The sequence below is a fragment of the Rana temporaria genome, chromosome 3 (genome assembly GCF_905171775.1).
Source record: "Rana temporaria chromosome 3, aRanTem1.1, whole genome shotgun sequence".
Classification (NCBI taxonomy): Eukaryota; Metazoa; Chordata; class Amphibia; order Anura; family Ranidae; genus Rana; species Rana temporaria.
This window is the reverse complement of record NC_053491.1, coordinates 465,668,478-465,692,004: the sequence shown is the minus strand read 5'-3', so window position 1 is coordinate 465,692,004 and position 23,527 is coordinate 465,668,478. Positions and strand designations below refer to the sequence as shown.

The 23,527-nt window shown below is 46.1% G+C and overlaps 1 protein-coding gene across 1 annotated transcript in view; it reads right to left on the bottom strand.

The window, feature by feature from the left end:
• The window catches only part of DNAH2 (dynein axonemal heavy chain 2), a 402,999-nt gene that overhangs the window by 249,971 nt on the left and 129,501 nt on the right, over window positions 1-23,527 (bottom strand). The window contains exons 13-19 of the mRNA XM_040346833.1: window positions 16,131-16,345; window positions 15,912-16,058; window positions 9,715-9,871; window positions 6,268-6,507; window positions 3,587-3,775; window positions 2,273-2,420; window positions 1,943-2,135 (exon numbers count right to left, since the gene is read on the bottom strand). Of these exons, the coding sequence (XP_040202767.1) occupies window positions 1,943-2,135; window positions 2,273-2,420; window positions 3,587-3,775; window positions 6,268-6,507; window positions 9,715-9,871; window positions 15,912-16,058; window positions 16,131-16,345 (1,289 nt within the window). The remainder of the gene's footprint in view (window positions 1-1,942; window positions 2,136-2,272; window positions 2,421-3,586; window positions 3,776-6,267; window positions 6,508-9,714; window positions 9,872-15,911; window positions 16,059-16,130; window positions 16,346-23,527) is intronic.

The window sequence follows — 23,527 nt, the reverse complement described above, 5'->3', positions numbered from 1 at the left end:
ACTGCTTCCTGATACTCCCTATGAGGGGAGGGCCCGTGGAACCCAGAATCCCATGGAAAGGATGGGAAACCATTGTTTCAGCTCCCCATACAACTCTTATGTCTAATGGCACAGGGTGACTGAGAAAATATATCTTTGATTACTTAAAATGGGACAGTAATATTTATCCACAATATCTCCCAGGATATATGTAAAAGCCATTCTTGGTTTGTTTGATTCTGAACTCAACATGTTAGTTGAGAGAGCTGATCACATTGGCCTCTGTACAATGTAGGAGACGGGCCGACTCCTGCTGGAGCTCCTGCTATTGTGAGAATGTGTCCTGTGTTTATACTTATGATAATGTATAATCTACTGTGTGAAGCTCGGTGACAACAAGTCTGACCTGTAGTGAAATCCTGATTTATCATAACAATGCCCAGGCACGGAGTCACATCGGCTGCTTTAAGGGATTAGTTAATTAGCTCATGTTAATTTATGTTTCTGGTTACAGGTGTATTGTTAGAGTAATATGAGCAAAGGGGGGAACCTCCTCCTCAACTGTATATTTTGGTTCTAATAAACAGTCCATGTTCAGCAATCAAACGAGTATTGTCTTGTTTGTTGTTGATAGCGGTTGGAATATCTGATATCTATATCCACACTGAGAGGAAGTGGTACATGATGAAAGCACTCGTACGGAGTGTGGGACGTTTCATTACACTCCCCATTTGTATAGGCACATTCAGAAGATATGCACATGATAAGGATTGATAACCCCTGGCACAACTCCAGGGCATAACCATTCTGCCTCGGATTCAAATTCATAATAGTAAAAGCATGCAGACACAAGGGAAGTTAGTCTACACCCTTCTCCATTCTCAGCAGCATTAAAAGAGAGGGAGCTTTATTGTCAGCACAGCTTCATAGACAGAATGACATCATTCATATGAGCACATCTGATTCGTCAGTCTATATATGGCTTTCTTCTTGTTACATCTATTTTTGACCTTGTGGCTTTCACTCAGACTCAGGGGCCATCTTTGCTTCACTCGATGGAGGGGGCCAAAAGGAGTGAGTAACAGCTGTCTTCACTTAATAGTTAAGCCATCTGTCTCTTGTTTTCACTTCGGGCTGAGATTTATGGCCCGTACACACGATCCGAATATCGGACGAAAACGATAGTCCGATGAAGAATCGTACGATTTTCGGATCGTGTGTACACTACTTTCGAGAGCCGATCACGACCGTTCATCCGATATTATTCGATCGCACATGCACGAAAATTTTCCTCGTACGATGTAAGATCGTACGATTTTCGTTTAGTCAGTACAGTTGTCGTCCGACAATACAATACAAATACATTACAACACATGACATCACTTCCGATTATTTTTTTCGGTCGTACGAGAATTTTTGTGACTTTAATAACCGATTTCATTTTACTTGCGACTATTAAGCGAAAAAAGTACGTACAATATTTGGATCGTGTGTACGGGCCATAACTCTGTCATAACTTTACTCAAGGAAAATAACACTTGTATACACCTATATATATATATATATATATATATATATATATATATATATATATATATATATATATATATATCTCAAGAAATAAAATAAATAAAACAATATAAGAAAGAAAAGCAATATTTGAGTGGTTTAGGAGAAAAATAACATGAACACAAAATAATCATTTTATTTAACTCCATCACACACAGGGCCTCAGATTCTTCCTAGAATAAAAAAGCAGCACTCGGGGACAGGAAAGGTGAGGGGGGGCAACTAACATAAAAATGCGATTGTAAATAAAAAAATAAAAAAATAAAAAAAGTACTTTGCTTTTTTCGGCACATAGCAGTCATGGGTAGCCCTTTCCTTCACCCTGCCCCTCTACGGCCCAAAAAGTCTTCTTTTGTAAACAAATACTTAGACAGGCAAAATAAAAAGTTCTCACCGGGCGATATCAGCATCGAACGCGGACACCATGGGGTTGAGGCGTTGGTAGCGGCGGATCAGGGTATCCTTCTGGGGCTCCCAGATCATTCGGAAGGAGTCCCACGTCTTCAGGTAGGCCTGGAGAAGGGTGGCATTTGTGGTCATTCCTCCGCTGATCAGAGCTTGGATCTTCTTGATCTCTTCATCTCGCTCTGGAAGGTGAAGACATGAACTTAGTATATTGCTTTTTAGAATATTTTTGTTATCCATTATGATCAAGACAATTTCAGATTCAACTTCAGTATAAACTTTCCAATAACCAATGTGAACTATTGGCAGATTTCCGCACCTAGGATGTTGTGTATGGGGTCCAGTGAAGACTTCTCCTTGGTCAGAATATCTGGAAGCCGCTTGAAACTGGAAATGGCAATGAGAATCTCTGAACAGACACTGTTCACAATGCTGGCTAATTGCAAAAGAGTCGGTGAGAATTCCACCTAATAGAGAAAATCAAACATAGAAAGGAAGACATTAGAAATGAGCTTACCCAAAACGGACATTTCTGGCCTCAATAGACACTAGTAGGTTAAAGATCAATTGAACCATCCCTTATAATCAGCTATATACACTATATTACCAAAAGTATTGGGACGCCTGCCTTCACACACACATGAACTTTAATGGCGTCCCAGTCTTAGTCCGTAGGGTTCAATATTGAGTTGGCCCTCCCTTTACAGCTATAACAGCTTCAACTCTTCTGGGAAGACCGTCCACAAGGTTTAGGAGTGTGTCTATGGGGATGTTTGGCCATTCTTCCATAATTCATCCCAAAGGTGTTCTATCGGGTTGAGGTCAGGACTCTGTGCAGGCTAGTCAAGTTTCTCCACCCCAAACTCACTCATCCATGTCTTTATGGACCTCACTTTGTGCTCTGGTGTGCAGTCATGTTGGAACAGGAAGTATCCATCCCCAAACTCTTCCCACAAAGTTGGGAGCATGAAATTGTCCAAAATGTCTTGGTATGCTGACGCCTTAAGATTTCCTTTCCCTGGAACTAGGGGGTCGAGCCCAACCCCTGAAGAACAACCCCAGGCCATAACCCCCCCCCCCTCCACCAAATGATTTGTACCAGTGCATCAAAGGCATGCACACAGGGTGTGCCAGGTGTGCCCAGGCACACCCTAATCACCCTGTGCAGAACAGATTCCCCCTACTGACCTGGCTTTCCCCCCACAGCACTGCCAGCTTCCCCCCTCTCAGTTGTTGCTGTGGATGTTTTAGGATGAGTGGGGGAAGGGGCCAGTAAATATGCCATTTACCGGCCCCTTCCCTTTCTGAATGAACATTGTGAGTGATCGGTAGAGTGTGTTTGAGCTTTGGGGTGCACACCCTAATGCCAAAGGCTGCGCACACCTGTGCAGTGCATAAAGCAAGGTCTATAAAGACATGGATGAGCGAGTTTGTGGATGAGCGAGTTTGGGGTGGAGGAACTTGACTGGCCTGCACACAGTCCTGACCTCAACCTGATAGAACACCTTTGGGATGAATTAGAGTGGAGACTGAGAGCCAGGACCACATCCAGCCCACGGGCCACCGTTTGAAGACAACTGGTCCAGAAGAAATAAATAGAACTTTCTGAAAGGAAAGGTGGCAGCTCTCCTACCTCAGCTGTGGAGCCAGGGAAGTCGTTCTGTAGTATCACCATGACCCGGAAGAGGGGACTCGGGGAGGTCTTACTGTCTCCATTGATGGCCTTGGACAGTTCTTGAAGGGACCACTTAATGTTGAGTCTGAAAGCCTCTTCCACCAGACGGTCCATCTTCTTTGTGTAGAGAATCCAGTGCTGCTGGACCTGCAGGAACAGTCATAATAATGCGTGATTTTACAGGAACTGATAACCAATGCTTTCTTTATGAAGAATGGAATCAATGATTTCAATAGACTAACATTGATCAATGAAACCGCTATTCCAATCATTTCAGTACAACAGTACCTGGAGCCAATGGCTTCTGCCGCTGTCTCAGCCAATGAGAAGGTAGAGACCCAGCAGAGCCTCTGGTCTTATATACATCGCTGGATCGAGATGGGGCTCGGGTAACTATTGGGGGGGGGGGGGGGCATGATAGTAAAAAACCTTGAGCCTTTACAACCACTCAGTGGCGTAGCGTAGGTTGTCAGCGCCCGGGTCAAGGCAAGAAAATTGTGCCCTCTTCCTACAATAGTACTGACCAGCCTGATTCCTACACTAACCACTACACTAACCTACCTGACTACTATACTAGCCTACCTGACTACTACACTAACCTACCCACCTGATTCCTACACTGACCTACCTGACCACTGCACTAACCTAAATAATTCCTACACTGACCTACCTGCTTCCTATACTGGCCACTACACTGACCTACCTGTCCACTATCCTGACCACTATACTACCTGTCCACTATCCTGACCACTACACTACACTGACCTACCTGTCCACTATCCTGATCACTACACTACCTGATTCCTACACTGTCCACTACACTACACTGTCCACTACACTGACCTACCTGACCACTACACTATACTGTCCACTACACTACACTGTCCACTACACTACACTGACCTACCTGACCACTACACTACACTACACTACACTGTCCACTACACTGTCCACTACACTACACTACCAGGGATGGACTGGCCATTGGGACTACAGGGAGTTTCCCCGGTGGGCCGATGGCTCAGTGGGCCAGCTTCAGTGACAGCGGACCGCCTCCCCTCTCCGCTCCTCTGTCTCTCCCTTCCCGCAGCGCTTACCTCCTCTCCATCCCCGCAGCGCTCACCTGGGGGGAACAAAGAAGCAGGGGGAAGACCAGAGGAGCATGGGGGACGACAGAGGAGCACGGGGGAGGGGACAGACAGCTGACTCAACAGCTATGGCCTGGGAGTTTCTCACTTCTGCCTAATCTTGTCCCATAAGGGGGGGAGGGGGGCACTGAACTGATTCTTTTCCCCGGGTGAAATAATGTCTAGCTTCCCCACTGGTGCTGCCTATAAGAGTACCAGTACCGGCCGTTCTACTCTAATAAAGTAGAATGGCTAGTGAAGGGGGAGAGGGGGCTTGGGTGCCCGGGGGTAGGGGGGTATGAGTTGACCTGGGAGAGCCCTGTCAAAGTGGGCCAGTCTGGATAAAGTCCAGGGCCAAATTTTTGTCCCAGTCCAGCCCTGTACACTACCCACTACACTGTCCACTGCACTACCCACTACACTGTCCACTGCACTACACTGTCCACCACACTGGAGGAGGTGAAGGCAGCAGCGGTGTTCACAATGAGGTAGAGGCAAAGACGGGACTCCAGGAGCAACCGCCATCGCAGATAGGCCAGCCCCGCCGTGATCGCTGATAGGCCAGCCCGGCTGCAATCATGGATAGGTCAGCACCGCTGCGATCACTGATAGGCCAGCCTTGCCACGATCACAGATAGGCCAGCCCCGCCAGCTGCAGTTGAGCTCAGGGACACAGAAAGTAAACATTAGGGGGACAGAGACGGCAGCGACACACTGCCTGGTGCGGGATTTCGGCTCCCTAAATGTTATTCCAGCAGCCAGGGCCCCCTCTGCACCCCCCACGCTACGCCACTTTACACCATTTTAGTGCATTCACATGAGGTGGAATCCGTTCCTACGGAGTCCGTCTGCTCCTGCCAGCTCAGTGGGAGATCAGTCCGCAGATCTCCGCTGAGCCGACGGATGACAAGCTCCTCTCTGCTCACTGAGCGGGGAGGGGCTTGTCGGGCACCGCTGTCTCCTATGGAGCGATCTGATGAAAACAGACAGCATGTCCGTTTTCATCAGATCTTACCCGATCCGATCCGCATGGATGGATGAGGACGTGCCCCCCATACGTCTGTTTTTAGCAGATCGTATAGGGTCGGATGTCAGCGGACATGTCTCCGCTGACATCCGACGCTCCATAAGGGATGCATGGAGCGGCCGTTCAGGTCCGCCGCCAAAACTGACAGGCGGACCCGAACGGTCCGTCTGTGTGAATGAGGCCTAAAACAAAAGGTGCAGCCACAGCCTAGAAAAGTATTTTCCCCACCAGCATGCTGTAAAAAAAGGTCCGGAGGTCCCTGTCAGGAAGCAGTGGTCTCTCTGCAGACGTTTGACACACACACCCTGCTGGGTCAGACCTATAGCTCTCGGATCAGCAAAGCCTGAATTGCATGTAAGCCTTGGCGTAGAACTCTTCTTGGACTTTTATTTTTTAATAGACAAACAATCCATGTCTGATCTATCTGTATGGAATGATAAAAAAAACCTTAGAAGAGAACCTTGAAGGGGACAATATTAAAGTACCTCTGGTCCATCTGCCTTGAAAACCTCATATGTGGTCCTCATAAAGGAGCAGATCTCCTCGTGAAGTTTCTGCAGGCGGCTCTGCACAGCCCGGCGATGTTCCACCTGAGCTTCCCGGAACTCCATATCACGGAAGACTCGGTTTCCATCAATGTGCAGCAACAGAGACTCGCTGATCGTCTGGGCGCAACGGGAGATGTTCAAGTTGGAGGCTTTATAATTGTCTACAATTTGCTGGATCTGGAAGGAACAAAAGAAAAGTCAACTACAGCAAGGGAGGTTTCTGAATCTATTGGCCAGATTCAAGTAGAGCGCCGCATCTTTAAGGCGGCGTAGCGTATCGTATTTACGCTACGCCACCTTAAGTCAGAGAGGCAAGTACTGTATTCACAAAGTACTTGCCTCCTAACTTACGGCGGCGTAGCGTAAATGTGGCCGGCGTAAGCACGCCTAATTCAAATGAGGATGGGGGCGTGTTTTATGTAAATTACTCGTGATCCAACGTGATTGACGTTTTTTACGAACGGCGCATGTGCCGTCCGTGTACATATCCCAGTGTGCATTGCTCCAAAGTACGCCGCAAGGACGTATTGGTTTCGACGTGAACGTAAATTACGTCCAGCCCTATTCACGAACGACTTACGCAAACAACGTAAAATTTTAAAATTTTGACGCGGGAACGACGGCCATACTTAACATTGACTACGCCTTCTAGGGAGCAGCTTTATCTTTACGCGGCATATCTCTTACGGAAACGGCGTATCTTTACTGCGACGGGCGCACGTACGTTCGTGAATCGGCGTATCTAGTCATTTACATATTCTACGCTGAACTCAACGGAAGCGCCACCTAGCGGTCAGCCTAAAAATTACACTTTAAGATACGACGGCGTAGGAGACTTACGCTGCTCGTATCTTAGCCTAATTTAAGCGTATCTGGTTTCCAGAATACGCTTAAATTAACGCCGGCGTAGATTCAGAGTTACGACGGCGTATCTACTGATACGCCGGCGTAACTCTCTATGAATCCGGCTATATGTCTACAGTTATCACAGGTGTGAGCAGCCTTTGGCATTAGGGTGTGCACCCCCAAAGCTCAAACACACTCTACCGATCACTCACAATGTTCATTCAGAAAGGAAAGGGGCCGGTAAATGGCATATTTACTGGCCCCTTCCCTCACTCATCCTAAAACATCCACAGCAACAAGCGGTGGGAGAGGGGGGAAGCTGGCAGTGCTGTGGGGGGAAACCAGGTCAGTAGGGGGAATCAGTTCTGCACAGGGTGATAAGGTTGTGCCTGGGCACACCTGGCACACCCTGTGTGCACGCCTATGACATTTATAGAAAGCCCCAAAAAGAAAATGACCATACACACCATACAGTATATACACCATGATGGATAATTTGGGCCAGATTCACAGAGGAAATCTACTGATACTCCGGCGTATTTTCAAATTTGCCGCGTCGTATCTTTATTTGTAATTCACAAAAAAGATACGACGGCTTTTGGCTAAGATCCGACAGGCGTACGGCTTCGTACGCCTTCGGACCCTAGGTGTAATTTTCCGGCGGCCGCTGGGTGGAGTTTGCGTCGTTTTCCAGCGCCGGGTATGCAAATTAGCTGATTACGGCGATCCACGAAGATACGCGTGTTCGTCGCAATCTCTTACGTCGTCGCTAGTCGGTTTTTCCCGTCGCAAACTTAGGCCTGCTTTTTCATGGCTTATCTTTAGAACAGCCGTCGTTCCCGCGTCGAATTTCAATTTTTTTTTTTTTGCGTAAGACGTCCGGGAATACGAAACGACGTAACGCACGTCGCCGTTCAAACAATACGTCAGGGCGCCGTAATTTCGCGCAAAGCACGTCGGGAAATTTCCAAACGGAGCATGCGCAGAACGTTCGGCGCGGGAACGCGCCTAATTTAAATGGTCCACGCCCCATTTGAATTAGGCGGGCCTGCGCCGGACGGCTTTACGTTACACCGCCGTAAGTTTACACGCAAGTGCTTGGTGAATCAGGCACTTACGCTGCAAACTTGCAGCGGTGTAACGTAAAGGGGATACGTTACGCCGCCGCAGATATTCGTCAATCTGGCCCTTTGTTCCTACCAATATCAAATTAAAAACACAGGCCCGGATTCAGATAGAATTGTGCATTATTTACGGAGGCGCAGGGCAACGTTTTTGCCCTGCGCCCCCGCAAATTTGCTCCGCTGCCCTTGATTCACGGAGCAGAAGCTCTTGCGCCGGGCAAAATGCCCGGCGCAAGAGCACGCAATTTAAATGATTCCGTAGGGGGCGGGAATCATTTAAATTAGGCGCGTTCCCGCGCCGATCGTAGAGCGCATGCTCCGTCGGGAAACTTTCCCGACGTGCATTGCGGCAAATGACGTCGCAAGGACATCATTTGCTTCAAAGTGAACGTGAATGGCGTCCAGCGCCATTCACGATTCACTTACGCAAACTACGTAAAATTCAAATTTCGCGACGCGGGAATGACAGGTATACGTAACATGGGCTGCCCCTGCTAATAGCAGGGGCAGCCTTGCGCGAAAACCGCCGTACGTAAACGACGTAAATTACGTACGCAGGGGTCGCGCAACGTTGTGAATCGGTGTTAGTATGCAATTTGCATACTATACGCTGAGCACAACGGGAACGCCACCTAGCGGCCACCGCAAGAATGCAGCCTAAGATATGCGGGCATAAGAGCCTTATGCCGCGCAGATCTTAGGCTGCAGTCGGCGTAACGAGGTTCCTGAATCAGGAGCACTCGTTACGCCGGGGCAAGTAAGCAATTGCGCTGTGTAACCTATGGTTACACAGGCGCAATTGCTTCTTGAATCTACCCCACAGTTGAAATCAGCACATCGCTCTCTTCTTTTGCCAGTATTCCCTATCAGCACATACCGGGGCGGTGCGTCCATAAAGGGTAAACAGCGGGCGCAACCGTGTGCGTTCCCTGTTTACTAATGCCGCGTACACACGATCAGTCCATCCGATGAGAGCGGACTGATGAACCGTTGTCATCGGTTAACCAATGAACCTGACTGATGGTCTGATGCGCCTACACACCATCGGTTAAAAAAACGATCGTGTCAGAACGCGGTGACGTAAAACACAACGACGTGCTGAAAAAAACGAAGTTCAATGCTTCCAAGCATGTGTCGACTTCATTCTGAGCATGCGTGGATTTTTAACCGATGGTTGTGCGTACTAACGATCGGTTTTGACCTATCGGTTAGGAATCCATCGGTTAAATTTAAAGCAAGTTGGCTTTTTTTTAACCGAAGGTTAAATAACTGATGGCGCTCCCACACACGATCGGTTTTGACCGATGAAAACGGTCCATCAGACCGTTCTCATTGGTTTAACTGATCGTGTGTACGAGGCATTAGTGTTGTGTTAGGGAAGCGAACACTGACCTCTGACTCCTAGAATGCTCACCTTGCTTGCATGCAGGAGACAATCATTAATGAAGGCGCTGGATGCTCCCTTGGAAGACCAGTGTAGCTTAGTAAGACCCGGCTGGATCTTCTTATCAAGGAAGCGGATCCTTTCTCTGAACAGGCTGCGTTCCTCTGCGGAGAGAGCCGCTATGATCCTGGAGCATGAAAGGAAGAGAGAAACAAATTTATAGCTGAAAGCAAGTGAAAAAAGCTGATCTTAACCACTTAGGCCCCAGACCATTTTGCAGCTAAAGGACCTGGCCCCTTTTTGCGATTCAGCACTACGACACTTTAACTGACAATTGCGCGGTCGTGCGACATGGCTCCCAAACAAAATTGGCGTCCCTTTTCCCCCACAAATAGAGCTTTCTTTTGGTGGTATTTGATCACCTCTGCGTTTTTTATTTTTTGCGCTATAAACAAAAATAGAGCGACAATTTTGAAAAAAATTCAATATTTTTTACTTTTTCCTATAATAAATATCCCCCAAAAATATATAAAAAAAAAACATTTTTTTCCCTCAGTTTAGGCCGATATGTATTCTTCTACATATTTTTGGTAAAAAAAAAAAAAGAAATCGCAATTAGCGTTTATTGATTGGTTTGCGCAAAAGTTATAGCGTCTACAAAATAGGGGATAGTTTTATGGCATTTTTATTAATAGGTATTTTTTTTTACTAGTAATGGCGGCAATCAGGGATTTTTATCGTGACTGCGACTTTATGGCGGACACTTTTGACACATTTTTGGGACCATTGTCATTTATACAGCGATCAGTGTTATAAAAATGCACTGTTACTGTGAAAATTACACTGGCAGTGAAGGGGTTAACCTGTAGGGGGGCGCTAAAGGGGTTAAGTGTTCCCTAATGTGTGTTTATTACTGTAGGGGGGCGTGGCTGGGTATGTGACGTCACTGATCGTCGCCCACTATGACAGGGAACACACGACAAGTAACAGGCTCACTAAGAAGAACGGGGAAGGTTTGTTTACACTTACCTCTCCCCGTTCTTCCTCTCTGTGACCCGATCACGGGGACACCAGCGGCGATCGGGTCCGCGGGTCCCACGAGCGCGGTCACGGAGCACAGGACCAGGTCGTGAGTGTGCCGCCGGCGGCGCTCTTGCGACCCACGGCTGGGCTACTTAAAGGGGACGTACCTCTACGTCCATATGCCCAGCCGTGCCATTCTGCCAACGTAAATAGTCGTAACAGTGGACAGTGTAGTCTCCAGCCCGTCTTCTAACTTGGAGGAGGGATGGGAGATGAGGAAGATGAACCAGGGAAGTGCCTTGCCAGGGGGGCGTACCTACAGGGGTCTCCATTGTGACCGAGCCCCCATACTCCAGGATTGACTTTTCGTTTCAGCTGGAGGGCCGCTAGTTTGAGACTCCTGGTGTAGAGAGACACAACTCTAGTCACTGCATGCAAGGGTAGCTTCAAGAGAAAAGAGCCACCGTAAAACAGGAACCCTGGGGCAACGGTCATAGCTCCAGCTTGTCACATGGGGAAGGGGAGAGAAAACAGCCATGGCCCGAGTTAGAAAAGCCTGTCCCCTGCCAGCGTCCTGTAGAGAAGGATCCTTGCTGCCTTTGAGGAAGCAGTGGTCTCTCTACAGAAGTTTAACACTCCCCCTGCTGATTAGGAGCTAGAGTTCTCCAAACAGCAGAGAACATGACATTTGCTGACCGCAAAGCTATAGGTCTAACTCAGCAGGGGGTATGTCCTATCCCTGCAGAGAGACCACTGCTTTCACACAGAGAGCAAGGGTCATTCTCTGCAGCATGCTGGCAGGGGACAGGCCTTTCTATTGAAGCTGCTTTCTAAAGAAAGAGAAAACAAATTGTGATACATTATTCATCAAGGTTTTCTTTATTCTTTATGTTTTTCAACAAACAACATAAAGCAACAAATAGAGTAAAACAATGGCATTCCCAGTATAAGAAGAATAGTGAATGTGGCCTTCAATTCAAATATAAAAAAAATAGATTTCCAGCACAACCTTGACGTACACAAATGTAGGATACAATGTAAGTACATAAAGAGAAAAAAAAGTCAAATGTCATTGTAATTCAGATGTACACTTAAAGGAGAAGTACAGCCAAAGCGCATTGGACTATATTTATTATGGGAGCAGACGGCCGCACCGTTGGGTCGTTTCTCAGGTAAACCGGCGGCAACGGTAAGTCCAAGAAGCACTGGAGCATGAGACGCTGGACCGGTTTCATGAGAAAGTTGGCCGTTTTCTAAAAAAAACTGTACCAGGGTTATGGCCGATATCTTCAACCATAATCCCGGTAAACCACTTGCAAACTGCATCGTATTGCGGTTGACAGGCTAAGATGGCGGCTACCTTGGCTGTAAAAGATAAGAGAGTTTAGTTCCACTTGCCGACCAGCCGCCGTACGGGCTGTTGCGCTACCCTGCGTGAGAGCCCGTAGCTATACGTCGGCTCTCGCGCAGGCCACAAGGGGCGTGTGCGCGCCCCGCTCTCCACCGACTCCCGTGCGCGTGCCCGGCGGGCGCGTTTGCCGCCGGGCACACGCGATTGCTCGTTACAGAGCGGGGACCGGGAGCTGTGTGTGTAAACACACAGCTCCCGGTCCTGTCAGGGAGAGAAATGCTGATCTTCTGTTCATACAATGTATGAACAGCGATCTGTCATTTCCCCTAGTGAGGCCACCCCCCCCTACAGTTAGAACACACCCAGGGAACATACTTAACCCCTTCCCCGCCCCCTAGTGTTAACCCCTTCCCTGCCAGTGGCATTTTTATAGTAATCCAATGCATTTTTATAGCACTGATCGCTATAAAAATGCCAATGGTCCCAAAAATGTGTCAGAAGTGTCCGAAGTGTCCGCCATAATGTCGCAATACCGAAAAAAAAATCGCTGATCGCCGCCATTACTAAAATATTAATAAAAATGCCATAAAAATACCCCCTATATTGTAAACGCTATAACTTTTGCGCAAACCAATCAATAAACGCTTATTGCGATTTTTTTTTCCGAAAAGTGTGTAGAAGAATACGTATCGGCCTAAACTGAGGAAAAAAATAGTTTTTTATATATTTTTGGGGGATATTTATTATAGCAAAAAGTAAAAAATATGAATTTTTTTCAAAATTGTCGCTCTATTTTTGTTTATAGCGCAAAAAATAAAAAACGCAGAGGTGATCAAATACCACCAAAAGAAAGCTCTATTTGTGGGGGAAAAAGGACGCACATTTTGTTTGGGAGCCACGTCGCACGACTGCGCAATTGTCAGTTAAAGCGACACAGTGCCGAATCGCAAAAAGTGCTCAGGTCTTTGAACAGCCATATGATCCGGGGGTTAAGTGGTTAACCGGTCCCCGACTGGCTCACGCACATATACTGCGGCAGAATGGCTCTCCTGGGCGAAATCCCATACATATACGTCTTCGCCCAGGAGAGCCACCAGAGGGCGCGAAAAGCCGGCGGGGAAACCATTGCGCGTGGCCGGCGACGCGCGATCGCGTGCACGAGCGGGGGCACGGGTGTTTGTAAACACACAAATCCCCGTGCTGTATGAGGAGAAAAGACAGATCTTGTTTTTCTACAAAGAAGAAACCACGACCTGTCATCTCTCCTAGTAAGTCCCCTTCCCCCCCACAGTTAGAACCCACCATAGGGAACACAGTTAACACCTTGATCGCCCCCTAGCGTTAACGGCCTTCCCTGCTGGTGACATTTACATAGTAATCAGTGCATATGTATAGCACTGATCGCTCTGTAATTGTCAATGGTCCCGACAATGTGTCAAAAGTGTCTGATCTGTCCGCCGCAACTTTGCAATACCGCAAAAAATTTGCAGATCACCGCCATTACTAGTAAAAAAAAGAAAAACACGCCATATAAATGCCATAAATCTATCTCCTATTTTGTAGATGCTATAACTTTTGCGCAAACCAATCAATATACAGTTATTGTGATTTTTTTTAACAAAATTATGTAGAAGAATACGTTTTGGCCTAAACTGAGGAAATTATTATTATTATTTTTTTTAAATTGGGATATTTAATATAGCAAAAAGTAAAAGATATTGTGTTTTTTTTTTTTTTTCGCTCTTTTTTTGTTTATAGCGCAAAAAACAAAAACCCCAGAGGTGATCAAATACCACCAAAAGAAAGCTCTATTTGTGTGGGGGGGGGGGGGAAGGACGTCAATTTTGTTTGGGTACAGTACCGCACTACCTCGTAACTGTCAGTTAAAGCGACGCAGTGCCGTATCGCAAAAAATGGCCCGGTCATTGAGCAGCCAAATCTTCCGGGGGTAAAACCCAACTCCAGTAGTGCTGAAAATTATCCCTTGCAGTGGGGCTGCACTGGCACTGCAGGAATTAATTGATCATTTAGGTCTTGAGAACTTCTTAAAGTAGATATACCGCGAATTGAGAAGCGGGGGGTTGCCGTATGCCACCGCTAATTGAGAAAATTAAGAAGCAGGGGGGAGCGTGAATTGAGAAGCGGGGGGTGCCACAAATTGATCCGGGGCTTTAGGTGCTGACGAACAAACGAAAAGGTGGGGGGGTTGCCATGGGGACCTCTGAGCCCTTTAATAAAAACAAAAAAATAAAAATTTGTAAAAATTTAAAATAAAATATGTTTAAAGAAAAAAAAAAGGGGGGGGGGTTGCCATCCGGGGCCATGGGGACCTCTGGGCCCTTAAATAAAGAAAATAAAAAATATATATATATTTACTGTAGGGGCCAGATTCATAAAGAATCGCGGCGGCGTAACGTATCGTCTTTACTTTACACCGCCGCAAGTTTCCAGCGCAAGTGCCTGATTCACCAAGCACTTGCGTGTAAACTTACGGCGGTGTAACGTAAAGCCGTCCGGCGCAAGCCCGCCTAATTCAAATGGGGCATGTACCATTTAAATTAGGCGCGTTCCCGCGCCGAACGTTCTGCGCATGCTCCGTTTGGAAATTTCCCGCCGTGCTTTGCGCGAAATTACGGCTCCCCGACGTGTTTTTGGAAAGGCGACGTGCGTAACGTACTTTCGTGTTTCCTGACGTTTTACGCCAAAAATAAAAAAAAATTAAATTTGACGCGGGAACGACGGCCATACTTTAACATGGGCTGTCTATTGTTACACCACCTCAATAGCAACAGTAACTTTGCGACGGGAAAAACCGACTAGCGACGACGTAACGAACGTGCGTACCTTCGTGGATCGCCGTAAAAGCTAATTTGCATACCCGACGCTGGAAAACTACGCAAACTCCACCCAGCGGCGGCCGAAGTATTGCATCCTAAGATCCGAAGGCATACGCCTGTCGGATCTTAGCCAAATGCCGTCGTATCTTGTTTGTGAATCACAAATTAAGATACAACGCAGGAAATTTTAAAGTACGCCAGAGTATCAGCAGATACTCCGGCGTACTTTTTCTGTGAATCTGGGCCTATATATATATATATATATATATATATATATATATATACATGTATATATATTATATATAAAAAAAAATTTTTTTTAAAAGGGGGGTTGCCATCCGGGCCCCTTACAAAATAAAGTAAAATAGAAATTAATAACAAAAATAAATAAAAAGGAGGGTTGCCATCCGGGCCCCTGGGGTCCTCCGGGCCCCTGCCCCCCTGATGGCAGCCCTGAGTGCCCTTATTAAAAGTCAAGTCAGCAGCTACAGTGTTTGTAGCTGCTGATTAAAAAAAAAAAAAAAAAGAATTTCAGTTCATTAATATCTATGCATCTAAACAACATGCTGGAAATCTTTACCAGCCTTCGTGTTGCAAGCTGGCACCCCTTAGGCTGCATTCACACCTAGGCGTAGGCGATTTGCGGCGTTTTTTACCGCGATTTGCCACGACAAAACGCGGCGTTTTTAACCACGGTTTTGTATAGGTCATTGTCGGGTATGGAGAACGCCGAAGCCGCCCGATATGCCGCGACAAAAAAGGGTCCGGGACTTGTTTGAGCTTCAGGCGTTCGGCGTTTCGGCGTTAGGCGTGGAGATGTGAACCATCTCCATAGAGAATCATGTTATTTCTCCCCTCCAGCGTATTGTAGCGTCACGCTTCAGGCGTTTTGTCGCCTAGGTGTGAATGCAGCCTTATGCATTGCTCATTATGTTTAAAAATGCTAATAAAAATGTACTGAAAAAAATAAAAAGGGATCAGCTCTGTCCACAAGATGGCGATGTAGGACTGCTCACCTGTTATAGGCTCGAACCACCAGGAGAACGTTTTCTCGCAGGTTTCGGAGGTCCTCCTGCCGCTGGTAAATGTCCACCACATAATGGGGGATCTCAAACTGGACCCGTTCCCAGTAATGGATCTCCACAAACAACTTCAACAGGTTCCTGTATAAGGAGAACAAAGGTTAGAGGAAGATCCATCCGATCCTCAGACTCACGCCAATCTCCTGTACTTACTTATCGAAGTTCACGTCAAGCATTCCGGGCTTCTCCTGGCTGCGGACCATAAGAGGGATGTCCAGGCGTTTCGTGGCCTGCCTGTCCGCCAACTGAGACCATTCCGAGAAGATCTTCCTCACCAGCTCGTCCAGTTTCTGGATCAGCTGCTGGTACTCATGAATGATCTCCTCGCCAACTCCGACACGGGGCATGAAGTGGCAGCCGGACAGGATCTACGGGGAAAAGAACGTGACACCAAGGATCATTAGTCGTATGCAGCAAACTGGACTGATATAAAGTGGTTGTAAACCTCAGACATGAAATACGAACAAAGCAAATCCCTCTATATTATTATTATTAAATTAGGGTTGTCCCGATACCACTTTTTTAGGACCGAGTACAAGTACCGATACTTTTTTTTAAATTTGTCCCCAAATGCAGCCATGTCCCCCCACAAATGCAGTCATGTCCCCACACATATGCAGCCATGTCCCCCATATATGCAGCCATGTCCCCCATATATGCAGCCATGTCCCCCATATATGCAGCCATGTCCCCCATATCTGCAGCCATGTCCCCCCACATATATTCAGCCATGTCCCCCATATATGCAGCCATGTCCCCCCCCATATATGCAGCGATGTCCCCCATATATGCAGCCATGTCCCCCATATCTGCAGCCATGTCCCCCCCCCATATATTCAGCCATGTCCCCCATATATGCAGCCATGTCCCCCCATATATGCAGCGATGTCCCCCATATATGCAGCCATGTCCCCCATATATGCAGCCATGTCCCCCCCATATATGCAGCGATGTCCCCCATATATGCAGCCATGTCCCCCACAGATGCAGCCATGTCCCCCATATATGCAGCCATGTCCCCCATATTCCCCCATATATGCAGCCATGTCCCCCCCATAGATGCAGCCATGTCCCCCCCATAGATGCAGCCATGTCCTCCATATCCCTCATATATGCAGCCATGTCCCCCCCATAGATGCAGCCATGTCCCCCATATCCCTCATATATGCAGCCATGTCCCCCCCATAGATGCAGCCATGTCCCCCATATCCCTCATATATGCAGCCATGTCCCCCCCCATAGATGCAGCCATGTCCCCCATACCTAGATGCCGCCGCAGCGCTGCTGCCGCTGCCGCCGCTTAGTTAATACGGGCGGGGAACATTACAGCTTTCATTTGAATAGCTGTAGTGTGCCGCGCCGCGTATAGACACTCCCCCTTGCTCGGGATTGGACAATTCCGAGCAAGGGGGAGTGTCTATACGCGGCGCAGTGGGAAACACTACAGCTATTCAAATGAAAGCTGTAATGTTCCCCGCCCGTATTAACTAAGCGGCGGCGGCAGCGGGGGGTGGGGGGGCTAAGTATTCTATTTAGGCATCGGGGGCATTTGCGGGAGTACAAGTACTCCCGCAAATACTCGGTATCGGTCCCGATACCGATACTGGTATCGGTATCGGGACAACCCTAATTATTATTATTATACAGGATTTATATTGTGACAACAGTTTGCGCAGCGCTTTACAAAATGGGTTTGAGTTAAGGTTAGGTTAGGGTTAGTTATTATTTATTTATTTTAGTTAGGGTGTTAATACTACTACTAATATTAAATAAAAAAAAAAATACATGTAAAATAAATACACAAATAATAATAATAATAATAATAATAATTAAAAAAAACATAAATACAATAAATGAATACTATGTAATAACAAGTAAATCATTAACCCCTAACCTTAACCCCTAAACAAAAAAAATATATAATAATAATAAAATAATAAATAACTAAACACCCTGACAGACAATCGGACATTCCGACAACAAAGCCGTGGATTTTTTTTCCCGAAGGATGTTGGCTCAAACTTGTGTTGCATACACACCTTCACACAAATGTTGTTTCGGACATTCCGAATGTCAAGAACGCAGTGACGTACAAGACGTGCGACGAGCCGAGAAAAAGTTCAATAGCCAGTGCGGCTCTCCTGCTTGATTCCGAACATGCGTGAAATTTTGCGCCTCGCAATTGTGTACACACGCTCATAATTTCCGACAACAAGCTCTCATCGAACATTTGTTGTCAGAAATTCCGACCATATGTACGCGGCATAACACAAGATAAATAATAGTAATAATAATACATTACTATTGTTATTATTATAAATAATAATAATTATTTTTTTGTTCAGGTTTGGGTGTTTATTATTATTATTTCATGAATAATAATTATATATTTTATAAGGTTAGGGATTAATTATTATTTATGTATTATTACATATTATCAATTTATTTATCATTTATTTTTAATTATTTATGTTATTATTTAACATTTATTTATTTATATATTATTACTATTTTTATTTTAGTTTATTCATTTGAGCAGAAAATCACACAAAAATGCGCTACAAAACCCGCAAATGCGCACAAAAACGTGCAAATGGCACATTTCCTTTTATTTCCATAGGAATAAAAACACGTTAAAAAAACGCACAAATCTGCCCAATTTGAGCTACAAAAAAAAATCTCCAGAACTTTTTGGAGCTTCAGGTGACTTGTAGTGGAGATGTGAACCGTCTCCATAGAGAATAATAGATTTTTTTCTCCTCCAGCGTTTTGGAGCTTCGAGCTACAAGCTACAAAATGCGAATGTGAATGAGTCCTAAGTGTCATTTTTGTCTACTGCCTCCTTCCTCCTGACGTCAAGATAAAAATTGTGACAGGTGAGGATCTCCAGCATATTGACAGCCTCAGCTCTGTTCCAGTGTGCTGTGTGAAGGGGGTGTGTCTCTTCCCTCCAATCAGCTCTCAGAGCTCTCTTCATTGAGCTCTGCAGAGTGTAACTTAAGCTCTCCGCCACCTTTTTTTCTGAAAGCCCAGACAAGTTGTATAAATTCAAGGCTTTGAAGGAATGTAGAGAAGAAAAGACTACAGATAAACAGGTACAACTTATGTATGAGGATTTGTTTTCATCTCTGTGTATCACCTGAGGCCAGTCACTTCACTGGGTATATGTGAGGGATTACAACCACTTTACTGTAATCTCATCCCCCCTTCTCTGTTAATTACATTTATTTTGTAAATCAGTATTCATGCATATAAAACAGCCGAGCACTGTATGTGATACTTTTCTTATTTGCACCTACAACAGGTTAGTATTCCACAGCACAGTATGGAGAACACTGAGTGATTCACACCAGTCACTGCACCAGAGGAGCTTACACTCTAATGTGGAGTTTTAGGATTTGGCCTGGCACTCGTTCCATGGCAAACTCTATTTAAAGGGCAACCTGAGCATCCCTCTGTGGAGAACCGTGGTTGTCCAAGAGTGGAGTGTGGTGGGTTGGAGGAGACGATGGACCATTTCTTGTTTTAGTGCCCCTTACATATAGAAGTCTATAAGCGGGTGGGCGGGGCTCTGGATATCTCTTTCCTTTCCCGCTTGAGTTACGCGGAGTGGTCATACGGGGCCTTTCAAACTCACTGGGATTTTGATTTTGAGACACTTTTTCTAGCTAGCTTAGTAGTCCGTTACTACACATGGAATGGACATTGTCAGGTTTCCACTCGGAAAAGGGTCCTTCCTGTTGAGATGGTGGTGCACAACATTCTGGGTGAGATTGGGAAGATTCGGGGGCTTGGGAAGGACAGGTGGCGGCCGGGGACCTGCACAAAGGCGAGAAGGAATGTCAGGTCTCTGTAGCTGCTGTTTGTCAGTCTCTGGGTGTGTGGCTTTCCTTCTGTCATTTCACGCCCCCTTGATTTTTATATAAGATTGTATTTTTGGAAAAGGGCTGCATGCGGGGGTAAATGTGTAATGGTTTCTTAGCCTGAGGGTGTTTTAAGTGGAGGTTATGGCTTTGTTTAGGTTGGTATATTTAATTTTCTTTATGTTTTTTTCTATGCTTATGTAAGCTATTTTTGTATATATCTCTTTTAATTTATTTTGTATATATTGTGACAGTATGCGAGGTGCGATACATGATCATAGGTACATTTCACCTCGCATACGTTCCATTATGAGAGACTGAACCGGAATCCATTCCGGGTTTTACAGCCTCTGGGCCTGGCTAGGATTCCGGTCCGGATGTTTGGGTCCACTGGAGTCCACAATCAGCTGGACTTTAAATGTCCAGGAAGAGAGCACAACAGGGCTCTGGCTTGAAACTCAGGAAGGGACCTGAGTGAGGGGAGCGCTGAGTGCTGGACTGAAAAGGTTTGCTTTACTGCATGTTTTGTGGGTGTCAGGGACGAGCCCCACACTGTATAGAGAGGAGATCCTGTTTGTTTAGTTTAGCGCCGGACGGCAAGGATTTAATTTACTGTGTTGTTTATTTTAATCTGCAAACCGTTTATAAATAAAATCTGGCATCCGCCAGACTTAAAAGAAAGTGCCTGCTTACAGACTGTGATTTCAGAAAAGGTGATCCCCACGAGCTAATCCCTCACAATATATATATATAAATATGTTTTTATTATGTCTGTAAGATTTTTAATAAACAAAGATTTACACTCTAATGCCGCGTACACACGGTCGTTTTTCGGCATGAAAAAAAACGAAGTTTTTCCAACTTCATCATTAAAAACGATGTTGCCCACACACCATCGTTTTTGAAAAATGATGAACAAAGCGCGGTGACGTACAACACGTACGACGGCACTATAAAGGGGAAGTTCCATGTGGATGACGCCACCCTCGGGGCTGTTTTTAGCTGATTCATTGTTAGTAAAAGACGATTCGCGCTTTTTTGTCTGTTACAGCGTGATGAATGTGCTTACTCCATTATGAACGGTAGTTTTACCTGAACGAGCGATCCCGTCTCATAACTTGCTTCTGGGTATGTGCTGGTTTAAAACGTTGTTTTTGCCCACACGCCATTTTTAACAACACGAAAAACAACATTTTTTTCAGAAGCCGAAAAACGATGTGAAGCCCACACACGATCATTTTAAATTACGTTTTTAAAAACGTTGTTTTTTTTCATGCCGAAAAATGATCGTGTGTACACGGCATAATGAGGAGTTTCGGGATTAGGCCTGGCACTCATTCCATGGCAGACTCTATTTAAAGGGCAACCTGAGCATCCCTCTGTGGAGAACCGTGGTTGTCCAAGAGTGGAGTGTGGTGGGGTGGAAGAGATGATGGACCATTTCTTGTTTCAGTGCCCCTTACATATAGAAGTCTATAAGCGGGTGGGCGGGGCTCTGGATATCTCTTTCCTTTCCCGCTTGAGTTACGCGGAGTGGTCATACGGGGCCTTTCAAACTCACTGGGATTTTGATTTTGAGACACTTTTTCTAGCTAGCTTAGTAGTCCGTTACTACACATGGAATGGACATTGTCAGATTTCCACTCGGAAAAAGGTCCTTTCTGTTGAGATGGTGGTGCACAACATTCTGGGTGAGGTTTGGAAGATTCGGGGTCTTGAGTAGAACAGGTAGCAGAGGGAGGCCTGGACAAAGACATGAGGAATGTCAGGTCCCTGTAGCTGCTGTCTGTCAGTCTCTGGGTGTGGCTTTTCTTTCTGTCCTTTCACGTCCCCTAGATTTTTATAAAATCTGATTCTTGGAAACAGGCTGCATGCATGGGATCAATGTGTAATTGTTTCTTAGCCTGTAGGTGTGTTTAGGTGGAAGTAGGGTTGTGTCTTGTGTTGCATAATTTATTAGTTTACTGATATAGTATATATTATATAGTTCTATTTGTGTTATTTTTGCTGTTTTATTTTATTTGCTGATGTAAGCTTGTTTGGTTTTGTTTATTTGTGCATAGATTACATTTTTATTTATGTTCTGTATATATGTAAATATGTTTTAATAACAAGCTGTATGTTTGCAAAATTTTAAAGAAACTAACATTTACACTCTGATGTCCTCCCACAGTCACACACTATTATTTTATTATGCATTCATATAGCTCTGACATATACCACAGTGCTGTACAGAGAACACTGAGCCAGTCACATCAGTCTTTGCACTAAAGGAGCTTACACTCTAATGCCCCCCCCCCCCCCAGTGTCACACATTATTATATATTTATATAGCTCTGACATATACCACAGTGCTGTACAGAGTACACTGAGCCAGTCCCATCAGTATCTGTATCAGAGGAGCTTACATTCTAATGCCCCAATACAGTCCCACACAGGGGCGGCCGGTCCATTAAGGGCGCACGGGCACTGCCCCCCCCCCCCCTCTGTCCATCGCCGCCCCCCTATCCATGGGTCTGGTCCCTTTTAGGACACCGGAGCATAGATTACAATGTGGGCGGCTGTTCTTTTGAAGCACTGATTAGAGCCAGAGGCTCTAATAAGCTTCAATATATGGTGGGCTTGGGTCAAAGAGTGCGATTCGATCCCACCCAGGTGTTATACAACAGCGAATGAATATTGGATGCCTAGGAGGAGGAGGGGAGGAGCTGGAAGCTGCCATAGAGGAGAGGACACAGAGCCGCTGCACCACGCTGCCTGCCGCAGATGGGGTAAGTGCCGGACCAACTGGCAAACAGCGGTTGGGGTGAGGGGGTTGTTTGCCACCACTGGTCACACCCTTATAGTTCTGACATACTGCAGTCTTGTACAGAGAACACTGAGCCAGTCCTATCAGTCTCTGCACTAAAGGAGATTACACTCTAATGCCCCCCCACAGTCCCACACTTTTATTATTATACATTTATATAGCTCTGACATATACAGAGAATACTGAGCCAGTCTTATCAGTATCTGTAACAGAGGAGCTTACATTCTAATGTCACAATACAGTCACACACTCTTATTGTATAGATCTGACATATACTGCAGTGCTGTACAAAGAACACTGAGCCAGTCACATCAGTCTCTGCACCAGAGGAGCTTACACTCTAATGTTCTCACTACAGCCATACACTATTATTATACACTTACCGTATTTATCGGTGTATACCGCGCACTTTTTTCCCCTTAAAATAAGGGGAAAATCGTGGGTGCGCGATATACGCCGATACCCGCTTCCCACGCTCAGTTTGATAGCCTGCGCCGACATATACCGAGTGCAGTACACTCGGCTATTCGGCCAGGCTCGGCTTCGCTCATGCTCACGCATAAACGTCACAGAGCGTAAGCGAAGCCGAGCCTGGCCGAATGTAGCCGCGTGTACTGCACGACGGTATATGTCGGCGCAGGCATTCAAACTGAGCGCGGGAAGCGGCGATTCGACGGGTAACAGCGCGGGAGAACCCGGGAGGACACCACTGAAGCCGCAGACGGACGCCGGACCCGACGAGGAGGACACCACCGAAGCCGCAGACGGACGCCGGACCCGACGAGGCCGCCGATGGACGCCACGCAAGACACCAAAACTGTAAGTACTAAAACATTTTTTACAGGAATGCGGGTCCACTTTAGGGGTGCGCCCTATAC